The sequence below is a fragment of the Prunus avium genome, chromosome 1 (genome assembly GCF_965620075.1).
Source record: "Prunus avium chromosome 1, drPruAviu1.hap1.1, whole genome shotgun sequence".
NCBI lineage: Eukaryota > Viridiplantae > Streptophyta > Magnoliopsida > Rosales > Rosaceae > Prunus > Prunus avium.
Genome location: NC_142284.1, coordinates 16,914,654 through 16,934,668, shown reverse-complemented (window position 1 = coordinate 16,934,668; position 20,015 = coordinate 16,914,654). Strand labels below are relative to the sequence as shown.

The window sequence follows — 20,015 nt, the reverse complement described above, 5'->3', positions numbered from 1 at the left end:
GTCCTAAAAATAAAACCTTTCTCTTTCCTTTTCCCAACCCAACGCCTTTCCCAACAGTAACCACCCACTCCCAATGCCCGCACAGAGTCCCCCGCCAGCCACCACCTCCATATAACCCAACCACCACCCCAGCAACCCAAGCCCGCCCAACCCCAAACAACTCTGATGATGCAAACCAATACTTGTTTTCGATTGGCTTAACTAAGACTAGAGAGGCAGGGGATTTTTTCTTTTTGTGTTCTTTCTGATCTACTGAAGTTTTGTTTTGTTTTCTATTGGCTCAAATCCCAGAGATCTGATCTGCTGAAGTTTTCATTGCCACCAACCCAAATCGATTAAGCTTTCCCAAGAAATTTCAAATTTTTTAACCCCATTTTCTCCAACTTTTGTCAAGGATGCAAGCAAAATGTGGGGCCTTGACATGGATATTGATGTGAAGACAACACCGGGTTTCTGCCCTCCTGATAATTTTGATTCATCAGAGTTGTTTAGGCTTGGGTGGTGGTTGGGTTACATAGAGGTGGTGGTTGGGTGCGGTTGGGTGGAGACTGTGTGTGGGTTACAGAAGGAAGAAGATGATTTCAATTTCAATTTCGTTGCCCAATTTGACGAGCTAGGTCTGATCGGCATCGCAGGACTTGGGGTGGGTGGGGGAGCTCGGAGGAGAAATGGACGGAGAGAGAGAGAGAGAGAGAGAGAGAGGGACGAAGAGAGGGAGGGGTTGGGGTGGGTGGGGGAGCTCGGAGGAGAAATGGACGGAGAGAGAGAGAGAGAGAGAGAGAGAGAGAGAGAGAGGGGGACGAAGAGAGGGAGGGGTTGGGGTGGGTGCGGCTGTGCATCGGCGAGAGGGGGTGGGGAACATCGGGGAGGCGTTGGACTGTTGTAGGGCAGGGAAAGACTGGGGTCTGGGTAGATTTTTTTAATGTTTTATTTTATGTTGTATTTTAAAGTTTTTTAGTGGGTGGGTTCCACAGTGAATTGGGATTTGGTATTCTAATAATTTGTGGACTGAATTGCCCTTCTACAAGTAACAGAGGTTAAAAGAAATTGACAGAAATTGAAAATTGTCCTTAAGATGTTTTCAAATTGAAACCACAGATACAAAATTGACCAAATTGTTTTCAAATTGAAACCACAGATACAAAATTGACCAAATTGAAACGACAGGGATCAAAGTAGTAAAAGTAGCAAATTACAAGGACCAAAAGTAACTTTTTACCATAGAAGAAACGTCGTCAGATCAGTTCTGGTAATAAACTGCCATACAACAAACCAAGGAGAGCAACGAAAAATAAAATAAAATAAAATAAAAAAGAAAGAAAGAAAGAAGCAGAACTAGAGCAAAGTGCTCCACCCAACAAACATGGAAATGAACTCCAGCCTCTTTCTTTATTCAGCAGCGCAGCTCCCTTACTTTCTCTCCTGTTTATTTTTACCAAAACTTATACCATGGCTTCTTGCTCGTTCCTTCTTCTTTCCTCGAGTTGTAGTACTTGTTGCCAAATTTTCCGATCCCAACAAACTCCCCCTCGTTTGAATCAATCTTGTTGCCATCAATATTGTAGTCAGTTTTGTTTTGACCCTTACCTCCTTGATGATGATCAACAGCACCACCTTCATGATATTCGTTGCTGAAGTCGAAAATCCCAACGTTTCTGCTTTTTTCTGCTGCGGTAATTACATTCTCACGAATGTTCCAGGTCTGGTTATTACTATTTTCTGCCTCACTAGTTCTGTCTTGCGGGAGCTCTGATTCAGTTTCTTTTTGTGGGAGCACGGTTTCAGTTTCTTTTTGTGGGAGCTCTGTTTGAGTTTCAGAAAGTGTTCTAGAGGAACCAGTAAAGGGTTTTGTTGCCATCTCCTTGTGCAGGTATTCAGCTTCATTTGGAGACCCATCTTGTTCTTGTATAGAGGTAAGGATAAAAATGGAAATAACAAATAAAAAAAGTCCTGATAATAATCAACTTGGATTAGTATAGTCAAGTCTCAAAAGGTATTTTATGTGGGTGGAAAAATTTCGTTTTTCCTATTGGGGTTCATGTTTCTTTCACATGATGGGACATAAAAAAATTTGTAAATCCAAATTGAAATGGTGAAGGCAGCTACTAATATTAAATAAATTATCATTAGAAAAAGGTAATCACATGATGACAAATGCTAATTAATTATGTAAACTTTCTTAATCATAAACAATTAAAAATACTAACCCCATCTAATTTCTATTGTTATCATGAAGCGCAATTGTTAAACAGGTTCACACCCACAGGGAGATAATAGTCAACTCGGGCACAATGGACCCACGTGCTCTGACAATTGGTTGCTTTATCTTTCGGCCATGTCTATCTATTATCTAAAGAAAAAGAGTTTTGTTTGGCTTCACTTACAATTAGAAACTGTAGCAACTTTTTGTGGCACACAAGCAGCCAATTATCGATACCTCCAGACAAGGGTTCCAGACGTTGAAAATGTCTACCGGCCGGCTATATCTGAAGCCTCCGCTTGGTGATCAGAAACAAGGTTCTGAGGATTCTTCTAAGGCGAACACCGACCAACAAAACAGCAACAGCTCCAAATCCCCATCAGTGAGCACCAAAACTCTCCAACCCAAGAAAAAAGACAAGGGCGGAAGAGGCAATGACTTCAACATCGTTGGGAATAATATTACGGGGATAAAATCGGAGAGAGTGGGAATTTTTGAGGTTGGCAACACCCACATCTATAAAGGCCAAGGGAAAGAGAAACCAGTCGACTCCGGTGCTGATGAAGACGAAGCAGTGAACTGATGACTCACTGAGATCTGTAGCTATCTAGGGCCTCCCCTCCATCCATTTTACTTATATGTAATATTAATGTGATGAGTAAAATAAAGAGACTCCCCTTTTCTCCACTTTCATTTCTTTTTATTTTTTAATATCTTTTTAATCACTTTTATTCTTTTTCTTTTCTATTCTACTCTTATCTTATTTCACTTTTATATTATTTCTTTTTCTTTATTATTTAATTTTTCACCGCGATTGAATGAAGATAATGCTTATAATTCTCCTTCAACTATATAAGCCTTCATAAACTGTTTGTTTTTAAGATTCCAAAAAGAGTTATGCCAAAATAAAAAGGGACACGTACGTAATGCCAAGACACAGCAATGTTACAGTTCAAACTTTTTATTTTTTGGGTCTGAATCTTGTTCAAACTTGAATTCATGGTGAAATGATCACAACTTGAAAAGCAAGAGCAGTATATGCACATGGTAGGACCACCACTAACCTAACGTAAACCCAAACACACGCAACTTGAAACAATAATTAAGTACCACTAAGATTCCCACCCTCACCCACTCTCTCATATTTTACTAGCCGACCGACCGACCACCTCACCCACTCTCATCTTCTTGTAGCACACCACCTCCCCCACCATGTAGCCTTACAATAGTTTAATAATGAATTTTTATTTTAATACATATCATAAGTATAGAAAATATTTTTATAGAAAATTAAGGTGGTTAGGCTTTACTTTATTATCAGGGAAATAATTATTTCCACGTGAAAAATTTTAGGTTTTGAAAAAATAAAATGAACTATACTTTCTTCGAGGGCGTTTCAGTAATAAAACATTTCTCAATTCTGAAATATATTAGGAATTCAAGCTTGTACAGAATGACTAGTTTCATGTTGAATTTGTTGGAAAATCTTGGTTGTGGATGCTCTCCTTTGATCACGAATAGTAGGTTGAGGCGTGTAAGTCATTGTCCTTAAGAGTAGATCTGCCCATTTGAGATAATATCTCGGTGTAGCAGGTTATGATGTCCTACCCTCAACGATAAAAGAACATTTGATCCTTGTAAACGTACACTCGCAATACTTGGATGCTCTCCTTTGATCAAGAATTCTTGTTCATACAAATACATTACCCGTGTGGTAACTAACCTAAACACATATTAAAACGTCATAATAATATACCGAATTTAAAAAAACTAAAATCAAAAGGGTTCTTCTTGTTCTTGCTTTTTTTTTTTTTTTTTTTTTCTTTCATAAGTATGTACGGGTTGATCTTCTATGGTTTTGATCAAGACCAACATGACTTCGGGGTTCATAATCCCTACTTTTCCCTTGTAGAACGTATTTTTCATGCTGAAAATCAATATATTAATTTGCACAGATCGACCCAAGAGACCAGATTCTCAACTCCAATACTGTAACTAATCACATTCAAATAGTAGACACTACAAAGAAACAAAGACATGGACTATAAAATGCAAATCAACTCCAGCCTCTTTCTTTATTCAGCAACGCAGCTCCCTTAATTTCTCTCTTGTTTATTTTTACCAAAACTTATACCATGGCTTCTTGCTCGTTCCTTCTTCTTCGCTCGAGCTTCTTGCTTCGTCTTTACTCGAGTTGTACTCGTTGCCAAATTTTTGCATCCCAACATCCTCCCCCTCTTTTGAATCAATGTTGATGTCCTCAATGATGTGGTCAGTTTTGGTTTGACCAACAGCACCACCTACACCATATTTGTTGTTGAAGTCCGACAACCCAACCCTTTTGCTTTTTTCTGCCTTAATTTGAATCCCACGAATGGTACAGGTCGGGTTATTACTATTTTCTGCCTTACTAGTTCTGTTTTGCGGGAGCTCTGATTCAGTTTCTTTTTCTTTTTCTTTTTGTGGGGGCTTTGATTCAAGAAGTGTACTAGAGGAACCAGTAAAGGGTTTTGTTGCCATCTCCTTGTGCAGGTGAGATTCATTTGGAAACCCATCGATCTTTTATAGAGCTAAGGAGAAAAAAGGAAATAATAAAAGGTCCTGATAATCAACTTGGATTAGTATAGCCAAGAGTCAAAAGGTCTTTTATGTCGGTGGAAAAATTTCGTTTTTCCTATTGGTGTTCATGTTTCTTTCACATGATGGGACATAAAAATTGTTTTTCATAAAACAAATAATATGTACTTTATTTAGAGAAAAAAGGGTACATAATTTAGAGAAAAAAGAATAGGTACATTATTTAGAGAAAAAATAGGTTTATTAAAAAAAATGTTTTTCATAAAACAAACAATAAATAGATTATCAAAATATTTTTCAACATAATTAGAATGTACACTATTATTCATAAAACTATAATAAAATAGATTACTAGTAGTATAATTCATAAAAGGAAAACAAAAACAAAAATTTATTTAATAAACCAAAACTTTTTTTTTTGGTCATAAAATAAACCAAAACGTTACTAATATGTTAATGTTGAATTTAATATTTAATTTCAAATAAGTTTCTAAATTAATTCTTGCATCCATTACAACCATTTGAAGATCTTTCCAAATTCAACGTGTGTCATTAGTTACACCTCCACATAACACGTTAACTTGTAAATACGGGTAGTTTTGGAATCCGAAAAATAGAATAAATCAAATTTTAAGCTAAATTAGGTAACTTGTTTACTTGGATCCTAGTCAGCGGGTTTTACTTGAAAAAATTTGGTATTTTAAATAGAAAAATAAAGAAAAGGGTTGTAGGTGATTAGAAAAGAATTTTATGGGTCTAAGCTCAATTGACTATACTTCTTATAAAGAAGCCAGCATTTTTTTTTTGGTGAAAAAAGAAGCCAGCATTTTAAACTCAAGGGCTCGATAGTTTTTTTTTCTTTGTGGGCAAATCAGATGAACCGAACTTCATTAATAAAAGGGGAGAACCCAAAAGAAGAGATTCCCAAATTATCAAACTGCACATGATCACTAAGCACATACAGCAAAACAAAGGAAACAATATTAAAAACATCTAACACAGCACAAGGACTCCGTCTAGATAACCAATTGTTGGGTGAGAGACAACAAAACAACCTCAAGCTCAGAGGATTCAGAACCATCCAGACCGACACACAACAATAGGCATTTGTTGGCGGGCAAGGGAGACCATCGTCTCTTCAGGGGCTCATCACTTGAGCTTCCAAATATCACTTCCTTAGCTTTAGCAAAACTTGAATCTCCTCATGCATGTTTACTCAGTTGATCCAAGGCCTCCAGTTGCTCTTGCATGTCCTTAGGGTAAAAATCTATCATCTTTGATAGCTTTTGATTCTCTTCTTGTAATATTTCAAGCTAGTGTCGGGTCTCCTCCAATTAGAAAAGAGAGGGAGAGAGAGAGATGAGAGAAGGAAAAGAAAAAAAAACAAGAATTATTATTAAATTAACACATTATATTGGCCCATAGGAGAAACTTTTTAAATAATTTACCTATTAACCATTATCATGAAACCAGGCCTTAGCTCATTAAGTTGCTATTTGTTTTTAATTACAAATCAAAACCAAACGTGTTTGACCAAAAACCTTAAAGACCAAACGAGTTTCACCTAAACTTAGTGGCTTTACCCACGTGACAATGACATCATTTTTGCTTCTTTTTTATGGATCAGAAAACGACGTCGTTCAGTATGTTTTGAGAAGACAAAAAAAAGTCAGAAATCCTCATCTTCTTCCTCGCGCTAATAGAGCGCCTCTGCAACGAGGTAGCCGCCTGCAAATCAAGCAAGTAAGTCATACCGTTTTAAAGAAAAAGAAGCAGTAATTGCAGGGGTCACATTTCTTCTCCCCAAGCCATGGTTTCTAGTTTGCAGGGGTCAATTGACCCCCTTTGCCCCAATGTGGATCCGCCACTGGTTGTTAAACAACCTTAGTGGGAAGCAAAAACTTCACCAAAAGATCCTTTGGCCCTCTATCAACGTCAACAATGCGGACTCCAGAATTTTTATAAGGATAGACTAAATAAATTTTTTTTTTAAGAGGAGATATATTATAAGCTTTTTGTCTCCTGAAACAAAAACGTAAATAAAATTTTATAAATCAAACAAAGTCACATAACAAGCAAATATAATACAAAGAAGTACAAAATATAAATAAAATCCACTTTTTTTGAAGAATGAATAAATAGTTTTTCCTCTCTTTGCCGGTCTATTATCATGTGACATGATATCCTAACAAGAAATACTAGACACCAAAAATCATATATGCTAATTAATAATTCAAGTTGCAAAAATAAAACATATATCAACAATCTCCAAAAGTTTTCACCCAAACCCTAAATCATAAAAACTTAATAACAACAATGAAAATTGGAAATTGAATATATATAAAAAGATAAAAACTTACCAAGATTGAAGAACCCACCGAAGATAGGTTGGTACAATTTTTTAGAGGAGTAGAGCTATTCCCCCTAGGCTCTCAAGGTTCAAATATGGCGTTTTGGGTGGCTAGAAGAAATTTTTTGATGTTTACTCTCTGTGGGTGTAGCCCAATATCAGTATGATTAGAATATAGCTCAAGTTGGTAGACCCTTAGTGTGAGTTCTTATTATTTCCTATATGCTTTAGGAGGAGTGGGCTTATTTTAAATAGAGGACTGAGTTATTATTTACTTTACTTAGATTTGGCTATTATTAGTTTATTATATTAGCGATAAAAAAAGAAAAGCAATGCATATTTGGGCTATATTTATTTGGTGCAATGGGCTAATATTTATTGAAGTAGGAATAAGCTTATAAAATTTAAATTATATTTAATATTTTATAAATCTTCCCCTAAGCTGGAGCCAACCTAGGCATAAGTCTGTCCTTGAACGTCAATACGCTTTCTTACACTTACAGTCGTAAGTTCCACAAATCCTCGATATCACCTCAAAATAGTGTCAAAACCCTAACCTCAATGCTGCCCATCTCAATTTGATACCTAAAATTTCCCCAAGATTGTTAAGCCTTGAGTGCAATGGTTTAACTCTAATCTTTTCTTCGAATTGAGAGTTCAGCCCCAATTTTCTTAATGGCATGAGGCACGTTTACTACTTGATAAGTGTATTATTTCCTATATTTTTATACCTCTTTTATTTGGTTTTTGTAGGGAAAGTTAATTAAAAAGAGCATTATTACCTTACTTTCCTTATTTTCAGCGATTCTGCTCTCTTGGAAGGATTTCAACTGAAAATTGACTTTTCGAATGAATTTTAGCGCAAGGCCAATTGGAGAAGAAAGCTAAGACATTGAAGATCATTGTATCAAAGTTTCATAATTTTCTGCCAAGCCAAATGCTCCAGACTTGCAAGTCAAGACAGCCTAAGTTGAAATCCCGTCAGAACTGCACTGCTGTTGAAGATTGAAGATTTGAAGACCTTTCCGATTTTTCCTAGTGGCGTGTAATATATGCTTGGAAAGCTTAGAGATAAAGCTAAGTTTCTGATATTTTTCCAGAATTTTCTAGGAAGTGGAACGACCCCAAAACGTGCGTGCAAGATGGCTGACGTGTTTCCAAGTCAAAGAAGGATTCTTTCCTAATTTGTTTCCTTAATTGTTTGGGATTTTGTTTTGCTTTAGGAGAGTTTTTCCAGACCTTTTAAGAGTAGGGTTTAGTTGTTTTACACTATATAAGATCACCCTAAGGATCTCTTCAGACCATCCTCCCATATACCATATTTTTCCACCAACATTCATACACCCAGAGAAACATCAGAGAGAGCCAAGGATTTGCTGCTGCACTACTTGAGGAGCTTTCGAAGGTGTTCCTGTGGAGACTCGGAAGATCAAGTCCATCTGCCAAATCGGTTTTATGACAACAATTCTCTTGTTTATCTTTTCTTTTGTCATGAACTAATTATCCTTGCTAGGGCTACGATGTAGCCTAACCATGAATACTTAATTTTTATAGTTATATTAATTTCTTATTACTATTCCATGTTGAGTATTTGTTACTGTTCTTAATGCTTTGAATATCTGGCCAATATTTAATTGATTTGATGATCCAAGCGGAGACCGAGAGGAGATGTTTGGTGTTTGCTTCTTGTAACAAATACCATGTCTTGAATGAGTGCCCGAGAGGGACTAACATGACTCATGCAGTTTTCTTGCAGGTTCTCATAGAACTTAATGGGTTCTTGATTTCCTAAATCCGTTGCTCGAGAGAGAATGGGTTGTTAATTAAGAATACTTTTGGTTGAGCCCGAGAGGGGATATCGAATGAATTAGGAGAAACCAACTGTCAATATGGATAGTAATTAGGGTTAATTGGCTATAAGAATTAAGTGGAATTGGTTATGGTGAAATCGGATGCTCTAGTGTCTCATCATCTTAATTTTCTATCATTAATTAAATTGCTATTTTTCATAATTGTTTTAGGTTACTTAAATCAATCAATCTTCTTAATCAATTGTTCAGATAAACTTTTGAATTAATCATAATTGGTAATTAATAGGAAATTACAGTCTTCGTGGGAACGATACTCTACTTATTTCTATATTACTTGTGCGAATTGTGCGCTTGCAATAATTTCACAACACTACTTAACAAAAAATTTGACACTATGGCTAGATTTTGAACAATCATTAACCATTGTCACGACTTTGCTAGAATTAATGACATATATAGGGACGAAAAAGTAATGTAGAAGCTAATAAGTAATTCTTTGCGACGTTAGTGTACGGAAGAATATATCTTTAGATATTGAAAAAGCCTGTGAAAAGTAAGAGTTTGAGCTCACAAACGTGTATGCGCAAATGGTTTGAAAATCAAAATCAAAATAAAAAAGTTAAGGACCAATGGTCATGATACACATCAACTTTATGTCATCTCAAGACAAAATTATTTAACAACAAATCGATTATGTATGATGTGAAGATGACTAATGGTGGCAAGCAATTAAAGGTAAGAGCATCATCTAAACTTTTGTATCGGATTCTTCGTCCTCTCAATCTTTCTTGTGTAAGAAAGAGAAAAGACAAACAGTTAAAAAAATTGTAACCCAATACAGTGAAAAGTATATTTGAAATGAATGATTAGAATGAATAACCATGACGACTTTAAAATGCCACCCACCCCAATTAGTTGACAGGGGACAAGAGGGGGTCCTTTGAAGTATATTTCTACTCTCCACCGGAAGCTGAATGAACGCAATGCAGCAAAAAAAAATGATCTGATTTTTTCAATGACATGACGTCTGTAGTTATTGTTGTTAGGATAAAGTGCCGATTAGCATGATACTTCAGGGTAAAACGACTGAAAATCCCTATCGTTATTTTGCATTCTTGATATGACCTCTCCCTCGAGTCTTGATAATTTCTGCTAGGGTAATTAGTTAGAACTGGTGGTAATTGCTCTTCTCACCTGGTAGGACTGGTGTATTTATTATTTGGGCTTGTGTGATTAGGTTATATTGATTTGGTTTGCCTAATCTTTATTTTGCTTAATTTTGGATTGTTAATTTGCTATACTTTTATTTTATTTTTAATAAATGCACTAGCACCATCGAGGTTTGGGGGAAAAAAAAAGAAAGGAAAATCTCTAACCTTCTCCACACACGGTACTTTTTGGCAGAGTCTATATATTTCAAGTTGATCATTCCAGATATAATAAAGAGCAATAAATAAATCCACATATATAATAGTGTGTCCCTATTGCAAGTTGAACATAAGAACTCTACAGAGAGGAGAAGACTTTCTTTTGAGCTTTCATCAATGGCAGGTATGTATGTACTACTATACATGATTAATATTTTTATTTGATTCAAGATATTTTCCTTGATGTGATTCTATGTGTGTATGCCTATGAGGAATTTATGTAATTAGTTTGCATATATAGAAGATAGGTCTCGAACTGAAGCTGAACAACTGAACAAGAGCCCACAGGAGAGGGTAAGAAACCGTTTTTCTGGTGTCCCTAGAACGCTTTCTGAACTAGAGCGCCAAGAAGAAAGAACTGAACAAGAGCTCCAGCACAACGAAAATAGTAGTGAGGTACAAAATACTGATGAAAATAGCGAAACCTTCAACATTCTTGAGAATGAAATCATCGCAAATGAAAGCACTGATGTTGGTATTCACGACACTTACAACGAATATCATGAAGGTGGAGGTGCTGTTGATGTTCATCAAGCAAGGAACCACAACATTGGTGGCAATAGCAATTTATTCAAACAAAGGCAAGCGTGCAGGGATTAGCAAAGTCGGCAACAAGTACTACAAGAAATCGAGCGTACCATTTCTTCTTAGTCTTATTGTTCTTCTTGTTCTAGCTTTTATTTTTTTTCTTTTATATATTAATGGTGAGTAAGCAAAACAAAAAAATGAAGCAAGTGGCTTGAGTGAAAAATAAGACCCGGCCAAGAAGAAAAAAATAAATAGTTGGCAAAAAATAAATAAACAAATAAATAAGTGAGCAAGAAACGTGTGGCTTGGAGTTTCCCGTGCAATTACGCAGCGGAAGGGTTTGGAGATGTACGGCCACCAACGCTGTTACAATCAAACTTTTCTTTTTGTTCCTTTATCTGAATTTGAATCTTATTTCTCTTATATTTCTGTATTCCTTCTTCTTCTACATGCCATAAGTATATTAATGCTAAGTAATAGTGGCGGAACTAGGATTTCACATTAGAGGGGCCCTTCATAAAACTTGTCTTCTCTTCATAATTATCATGAATTTCATATTTTAAATTGTTTTAATACTAATTTCATCATCTATGCAAAGACTTAAAAATTAATAATTTATATTCCAACACTGAAAATAAATAGAAAAAAACAAAAAAAGAGTTCATAAAGCGCAATATTAAGGTACCCAACTCATACATGAAAAAAAAAATTGAGGAAGATAAAAAATTCACAAAGCTTTAAACAAAAGAGGAAGAGAAAGAAAGGTTAAAACTTTAGGAGTTTTTAGTGCAAATATAATAAATTAACCTAGAAGATTTAAGGAAGATGAGTAAAAGAGAGATCAAGAAATTTTATGGTTAATTTGTAGACTACGATGCTGCTATTTCCACCTACATGTCCTATTTTTCCTCCTGCCTTATTTTCAAATTTTTAAACACAAATTTATCTCTTTATAAAATGGCTTCTAAGGACTTATGAAAAAACCTTAACCCACCCATTATACGGTTTAACCAAAAAAAAAAAAAAACTCTTTTCCTCAACTCATTTTCGATACATAGCAGCACTTTTAATATATGATTTTGCCGTTCTATTATCTTTAGTGCAACCGAACCAAAAATTTCATTAACTAAAAAGAAGAAGAAATAAAAGTGGGAGGAAGGAACCAACAGGAGTTGGTTCAAGTGGAAGGGGCTTGGATCCTTTAAACAAGAGGTCCTGGGTTCGATCCCAGGCGCTTGCGAATAGAGCAGACTTTGTTGGGAGAGGTCCCCGCTTTTCGCCCGACAGTACCTCGAGGGTTAGTCCCCGCAATCGCGGGGGGATACCTTGGTTTTCACCAAAAAGTGGGAGGAAGGAAGGAAGGAAGGAAGGACAGTCATTTTCTGCTCTCAGTCCAAACTCCATCCACACCTCACAGTCATTTTCTGCTTTGTTGGTCGAATCGAAACTACGGACCCAGGACACACAGTCGGTATGCCTTTCCAATTATTTTCTTCTAATTATTTGTTTCATTTTTGGAGTTTATGAGTTACCTATGTCGATTTTTCTGCTTTATTGTGGCTTCCATTTTATCAAATTAGGGGTATGGTGAACAATGAACAAAATTAGGGCTTGGGTCTTCATTGAATAAATTTAGTGTTTGGGTATTTAGAAGCAGATCATCCAAAAGAGAGGGTGAGAGAACAAGATTTGGTTTTGCTTGAAGATGTCAATTTCATTCTTGTTAATTAATTAAATTGTAAGTAAAATTTTGTCTCGGTTTGTTAATTCTTAAAATTTTCAAATTTTTGCTTTATTTATTTATTTTTAATTTGGAAGATTTCCACTCAGTTACTCATGGTTTTTATTTTTTTTATTTTTGTTAGTCCTTGTTGAATCTGATTCCTGCTTTGTCGTAGGATTTAGGTAATCCGAATATCGTTTCTGATCTTTTAAAATTTAAATAGAATTATGATTAAAATTTATCTTGTTTGTGTACCTGTTGCCTATTAAATCTCCAGCCAATAATGGGAAAAGAAGACACCAGCAACAGATATAGTGCCACAAATGATATAAGAGGTCTCGATGGCGCAGCTGATTTTGGGATTATTGAGTCTCCCAACTCAGATGTCAACTGGAGCAACGCGGCCCAAGGCCAAGGTGGTGAAAGAGGAAAGAAACCCCAAGGTGAAGGTCACAAGATCGAATACCATATGAAAAGAACCAGGCAATCCAAGATTTATGAAAATACAATTGCCGCAACAAAAGGAGAATCAGGTGTTGGGATTTCAAGCTTTCACAACGTACATGTCAACCGGAACAATGGCGGCCAAGGGCAAGGTAGCCGTGAATTCGAAGTTATCTGTCACAGCATATATCGTAATAAAATTACTGCAGATAATAGATCCACAAAAGTTTGGGTAGAAAACTTTGGCAACACCAACATCAACTGCAACTGCAAGACTACTAGTCCTAAAGATCACGGCAAAGCAGCAGTTGGCTCGAGTTCCGCCCAAGGCCAAGATGAAGCTGGAGGAGAGGAACCCAAAGGTGACGGTCTCAACATTCGTGGCAATGACATTGTAGGAGATAGAATTCCGGAAGCGTATCAAAACTTCAGCAACTTCGAATGGAACTTGAAGACAACTAATACTGAAGATGGCGGCAGCACCAACCAATCCAGAATTACTGAAAATGAAATTACAGCATGCAATGGATCCTCAGATGTCGGGATATTCAACTGTGACAACGTCAATATCGACTGCAGCAATGCCGGCCAAGGTCAAGGTGGCTGTGAAGGAAACGAGGGCCTCCTAAAAAACAAAGGTATCAGTCACAACATTGATAAAAATACTATTATAGCAGTTAATTCCCGAAGAGTTGGGATACAAGACTTTGGCAACATCAAATACAACTGCAAGAGTATTATAAGTAGAATCTTGCATTTTTTCGGCTATTCATATTAATTCCAGAATTTCTTTAGCCATGTGTGGATATACCATATGAGAATTTGATGTTGCCATTGGACTCCTCCGCATTTGTATAAACTCTTTGTAGTTATTGTGAAACATATTAGATGGCGTACATGAGTAAAACTTTCTATTCTCCACCACATGTCTCATTGTATATTCTGTTTTTGAAATGTTGCGGATGTGATTTTGTCCGGCAGTTTTAATTACTTTGTTTGTATACAAGGAATATTTGGGATCAGTCACACCAAAGAATAATTGGAATATTAGGGATTCTTCCAACCCTGATGATTCTGAAAAACACAATGGACTTTCATGTTTTAATTAGGATATAAAATAAAATTTCATTAAAAGCATTGAAAATATAATTATAAATTCATGTTAAGAAAATTGCTAAGTAGTAACAGATGCCATAAGACGATCAAGTGGAGATTTTTATTCCACTACTAGAATTGAAGTCATGCAAAGTGGACATTTTTTGTGAGTGTTTTGCGGTAAATTGCAACAGCATTACCAACCTGTAGGCCTCTTTTTATGTAATAATATTCTTCTTCTCATTGCTTAGAGTTTAATACCATGTACCATGCAATATCTTTTGCTATTATCAATGATAAATAGATAGTAAATGTGATATGTAAAATAATAGAATATAGTAATCAAATTTAGGAATTTTGTATCAAGTAAAAAATTAATTCAAATGTCACCGTAAGAAAAATATATTCTAATATTTGAGGTGCCTCCTCTGTCAAAGTTTTTGGCTCCGTCACTAGTTGCTTGTCTAATGGGTGATGTGTGTGACGGCCAATTTTTGTTAAAATGCATGTCCCCGCCTTGCCCCACCCCACCCCGCACCTCCCACCTCCCACCTCCCACTCCAGCACAAGAATATTGGTCCCCGTGCTTAAGGATTATGATTTGATTGTATAATAGGCTAAAGGAGCTCCTATATGTCGATTTAGTTTATAAAGTTATAGGCATATAAAGTAAGTTGAATAACTTTGATTCATGTATGCTTAAACCTGATGGTTTCCGTTTAACAATTTTGATTTGGTTTGAGGAGATTGGGAGAGAAATTCCATTGATCCCTAAGATATCGTAAGTACCCAAGTGCCCAAAGCATGCCATAAACTCTTTTGACTCCACGGCCAACCAAAAAAATAAGGTCCAAGTTAATGTATTTGAATATTGTCATCATTACATTTACCGACCAGTCTCCATTTACCAACCAGTAAACTATTTACGTACCAATTTGGAAAAAAAAAAAAAAAAAAACTATTTACGTACCAACCAGTAAACTATTTACGTACCCATGAAAAACTCCTTCCCCAGCACTCTCTCTCCTACTTAAAGTCCAAAGATTCACTCTCCTCGTGCAAAAAAAGCAAATAGGCCCGTGATGCTTGGGACCCTTTTTTATTTCTTTCAACTGAATTTTTATTTTAGTTTTTTTAATTCGGCATATTATTTTGACTTTTCAATTTCTTTTTAGGTTAGTTAACATGCGGATACTGTATGAGATATTTCTTAGAATGAACAAGAATTCTTTGCAGAGATTCGCAACTTTCTTTTTTGTTTTTGTTTATTTATTTATTATGGTACTAGAAATGACTTTCAAGATATCAATATGGAAATATACATGTGATTCATATACATTTCAAGATATCAATCATTAATCGAACGAAAACGCGCATATGATGACTACAATTTGTGTTTTATCCACTTTCCTTGATTGGGTTTCTATTCAAGCAATGCAGGTAAGGTACTGTAACATGCCTACACCTTTTCCTTTATAATTACACTACAGATTTTCTTACACGAATTAATGATGTGTTTCACAATAATGCTATTTGAACACACTTAATAAAAACCTTTATTTGTGCTTGGTTGCTCAAAACCATGGTTCTTCATTGACATGACACAAAATAGTACTAGTGGACAAGAAGACATAATTCTTACTCAGCATTAACAATATACTTATGACATGTAGAAGAAGAAGAACAAGAAATACAGAAATATAAGAGAAATAAGATTCAGATTCAGAGAAAGGAAACTCCAAACCAAGCCTCTCCATTCTTTCTCACTCTTTTTTTCTTCCTGGTCGTGCCTTCTTTTTCAACCCACCCCATGCCGCACCCCACACAGACACAGCCAGCCACCCACCCACCTCAATTAAAGCTTTTCGCTTCAAGTAAGGAGTTTTAAATTCCACAAATTGTAGAATTTGTACACTTTAAAATCATAAATTAATAATGATAGGGAAGCAATACCTGACCCACCCTCACCCACTCTCACATCTTCATACCACATTCCCCGGCCCTCTCATATTTTACTAGCCGACCACCTCACCCACTCTCATCTTCTTGTAGCACACCACCTCCCCATGTAGCCAAACAATAGTTTAATAATGAATTTTTATGTTAATACATATCATAAGTATGGGGAATTTTTATGTTTAATAATAAAAAAACCCTACACGCTGTACATCTAAAGAAGCCAGCATTTTAAACTCAAGGGCTCGATAGTTAAACAACCTCAGTTGGAAGCAAAAGCTTCACCAAGATCCTTTGGCCCTCTATCAACGTTAATATGCTTTTTTACAGTCGTAAGTTCGACAAATCCTCGATATCACCTCAAAATAGTGTCAAAACCCTAACCTCAATGCTGCCCATCTCAATTTGATACCTAAATTTTCCCCAAGATCGTTAAGCCTTGAGTGCATAGGTTTAACTCTAATCTTTTCTTCGAATTGAGAGTTAAGCCCTAATTTCCTTAATGGCATGAGACACGTTTACAACTTAACAAAAAAGCACATTGATCCCAATCTTTACTTTCATTTTGATCCATGTAACTGTTGAGAGTATTTGTCCCACATTGAAATGTTAAGGGACCTAGCCTGGGTTTATAAGGAGTTGGGCTACTCCCCCCATTGCCAATTGGTTTTGGGGTGGAACCTCAACTTCCTTCATGGTATCAGAGCAAGGCTTCACGTGTTGGGCCCAACGGCCACACGTGCTCCCACGTCACCCAATATGTGTTGTCCACGTGTTAGGCTTGAAAGTTCGCCACACATGCGGGGGCGTGTTGAGAGTATTTGTCCCACATTGAAATGTTAAGGGACCTAGCCTGGGTTTATAAGGAGTTGGGCTACTCCCCCCATTGCCAATTGGTTTTGGGGTGGAACCTCAACTTCCTTCAGTAACCTTGCACCCCCTCTAGGATCAAAGTTTACGTTGACCGCTGATTTCACCAGTCAACACTGGTGATTATTCAAATTGCTGCTTTCCAAATTTGATGTACAATGTATTGTAGAATTTTTCCACAAGACATGGACAAGAGTGGCCCTCTTTTGTCCTGCATGTGATCAAAACAAAAGTTCAACGATATTTTCTCATGTGATTTTTCAATTTTGAGCCAACTTTAACCGTTCAAATCATTAGACATGTTTAAAACTTAAAATGATTTTCTCAAATTTTCCAAAAGAATTTCAAAAAATTTCAAAAATTCCGAATTTAAATGGATGTTGAAATTTGGAAATTTTTGGAACATAATTGGAAAAGAATTTTTATTTCGAATTTTTTTACAATGGGATTGGAATCCTCTTATTTCGATACGATCCATCTGAAAATCAGCCCTAGAGAAATATATCTTTTTCACTCTCCCTTCTCCCCTTGAAAAGGAGGGCAGGAGAGGTTTAGGGTAAATAAATCTCAATTACAATAGAATTAATAAATTGGTAAGTAACCAAAATCTTAACTAAGTAAGGAACCAAAATCCTAACTAAGGACTCGCCAACAAGTCTTGTCCTCCATCCTACCATAGTGAGAGTCGATGTCGGCGGTACCGGCAATGTTACACTAGATGAGACGCGAGTGTTTGGATGGAGATTGCGTATTCAGAGCCGACTACTACGACTACATGCGCCCACGAGAACTTAAACCCTACGGTCGGCCCAATCAGCAGATAGCTCAGGAGAACCTCAGGGGGGGGGGGGTTTGGGAAAGATAGCCAGGCTCGTTTGAACAAAAGAGTTATGCCAAAATAAAAAGGGACACGTACGTAATGCCAAGACACAGCAATGTTACAGTTCAAACGATAGAGACCACTCTCTAGTTCACGGGCAGGTTTTCAAACGCTATTTGAATACGTACGTGTGAACAAAACTCTTGTTCAAACTTTGAATTCATGGTGAAATGATCACAATTTGAAAACCAAGAGCAGTATATGGACATGGTAGGACCACCACTAACCTAACGTAAAACCAAACACACGCAAGTAGGATGCCTGCACAATATTAAATACCACTAAGATTCCCTAAACCACTAGGAAACTATTACTACAGCAAAAGTTGCAGTTCGCAATAGCTGTCAATGACTAAAAAAAAACCCTACACGCCGTACATCTAAAGAAGCCAGCATTTTAAACTCAAGGGCTCGATAGTTTTTTTTTTCTTTGTGGGCAAATCAGATGAACCGAACTTCATTAATAAAAGGGGAGAACCCAAAAGAAGAGATTCCCAATGTTTACACCCAAAATAAACAGCCAATAAGGGCAAGACACGTGAAGAAAACTGGGCTTGGTCAGAGGCGCCCTCGGCACTCTACCTACCGATCTCTCCATTAGGGCAACGCCCTCTCCTGGGACACGTGGCACGCTCCCAAGCGACGCCCACAGTCCCACATTGAAATATTCAACAAAGTGCACACCTCCCAAGACCTATAAAAGGAGGCCAACTATCCCAAAATAGAGGTAATCAGAACTTACGGCATACAAGCCTATTGATCTGTCAGTTGAACTTTCTATTCCCGAACTTACTTAAGCATCGGAGAGCCTTCGGCCGGTACCACACCGGTGCCCTAGGTCTTACCGAGCGTTTGCTCATATTGCAGATCGCGTAGACTACCGAGGCATCAAGGCTACCGAAGGCATAAAATTACTAAGTTGACCCTCTAAGTCAGAGAACCACTTTTTGGCGTCAACACCCAAATTATCAAACTGCGCATGATCACTAAGCACATACAGCAAAACAAAGGAAACAATATTAAAAACGCCTAACACAGCACAAGGACTCCTTCTAGATAACCAATTGTTGGGTGAGGGACAACAAAACAACCTCAAGCTCAGAGGATTCAGAACCATCCAGACCGGCACACAACATTAGGCATTTGTTGGCGGGCAAGGGAGACCATCGTTGTTAAACAACCTCAGTGGGAAGCAAAAACTTCACCAAGATCCTTTGGCCCTCTATCAACGTCAACAATGGCGGACCCAAGAATTTTTATAAGGGTAGGTTAAATAATTTTTTTTCATAGAGGAGATATATTATAAGCTTTTTTTCTCTTGAAACAAAAATGTAAATAAAATTTTATAAATCAAACAAAATCACATTACAAGCAAATATAACACAAAGAAGTAAAAAATATAAATAAAATTCACTTTTTTTAAAGAATAAATAAATAGTTTTTCCTCTCTTTGCCGGTCTATTATCATGTGACATGATATCCTAACAAGAAATACTAGACAACAAAAATATACATGCTAATTAATAATTCAAGTTGTATTTTTTTTACTAGACTATTATTCCAAGCATGATCATAGTGGCTGCAGAAGTATAAATTCATGTTAAGAAAATTGCTAATTATTTACAGATGCCATATTGTCATCATTACATTTACCAACCAGTAAACCATTTACGTACCAACCGGTTGAATCAAATAAAAATATTAATCATAATAGTACAAGTGCATACCTGCTATTGATGAATGCTCAAAAGAAAGTCTTCTACTCTCTGTAGGATTCTTATGTTCAACTAGCAATACGAAGTAGATGTTTTGAAAGCCATTATGTGGAGAAGGTTCGAGATTTTCAATTTTTTTCAATTTTTTTTTTCCCTTTCAAGCCTAGAAATTAAGAGCGTATTTATTTAAAATAAAATAAAAGAAATTCAAATTAACAGTCCAAAAAGAAATTAAGCAAAATCAAAATTAGGCAAACCAAATCAATCCTAATATCACACAAAAAATTATGGTATCCTACACGTGAAAAGAAATAAATGGTAAAATAGTTTGCCAAAGCAAATATCACCCCACCTAAAATTACCCTAGCAGAAAATATCAGACTCGAGAGGTCATATATCACGAATGCATAACAATAATTACGATAGGGCTTAGCTGGACT

At 36.4% G+C, this 20,015-nt stretch overlaps 1 protein-coding gene and 1 long non-coding RNA gene across 3 annotated transcripts; both read left to right on the top strand.

Annotated features, from left to right (window-relative positions):
* Positions 1–1,118: 1,118 nt before the first annotated feature.
* Positions 1,119–2,887, top strand: LOC110770002 (uncharacterized). Its single transcript, XR_002528665.2, has 2 exons — positions 1,119–1,913; positions 2,237–2,887. It is a non-coding gene; the product is annotated as an uncharacterized LOC110770002 (long non-coding RNA).
* A 6,991-nt stretch (positions 2,888–9,878) lies between these two features.
* LOC110769998 (uncharacterized) lies at positions 9,879–14,257 on the top strand. Of its 2 annotated transcripts, none has more exons than XM_088247531.1 (4): positions 9,879–10,489; positions 10,610–10,761; positions 10,874–10,999; positions 12,894–14,257. In XM_088247531.1, the coding sequence occupies exons 1-4, from the start codon at positions 10,483–10,485 to the stop codon at positions 13,836–13,838; spliced, it is 1,230 nt and encodes a 409-aa protein (XP_088103657.1). In that variant the 5' UTR covers positions 9,879–10,482; the 3' UTR covers positions 13,839–14,257. The 2 variants fall into 2 exon arrangements, with proteins under 2 accessions (XP_088103657.1, XP_021829764.2); XM_021974072.2 differs by having other exon boundaries at positions 10,607–10,761.
* Positions 14,258–20,015: the final 5,758 nt, after the last annotated feature.

Bases quoted from the DNA above. Each gene is read 5' to 3' on its own strand.
- LOC110769998 (XM_021974072.2), top strand. The intron at 10,762-10,873 runs GTACAAAATACT...AATATCATGAAG, and splicing joins ACAACGAAAATAGTAGTGAG to GTGGAGGTGCTGTTGATGTT. The intron at 11,000-12,893 runs GTACCATTTCTT...TTAAATCTCCAG, and splicing joins AGTACTACAAGAAATCGAGC to CCAATAATGGGAAAAGAAGA.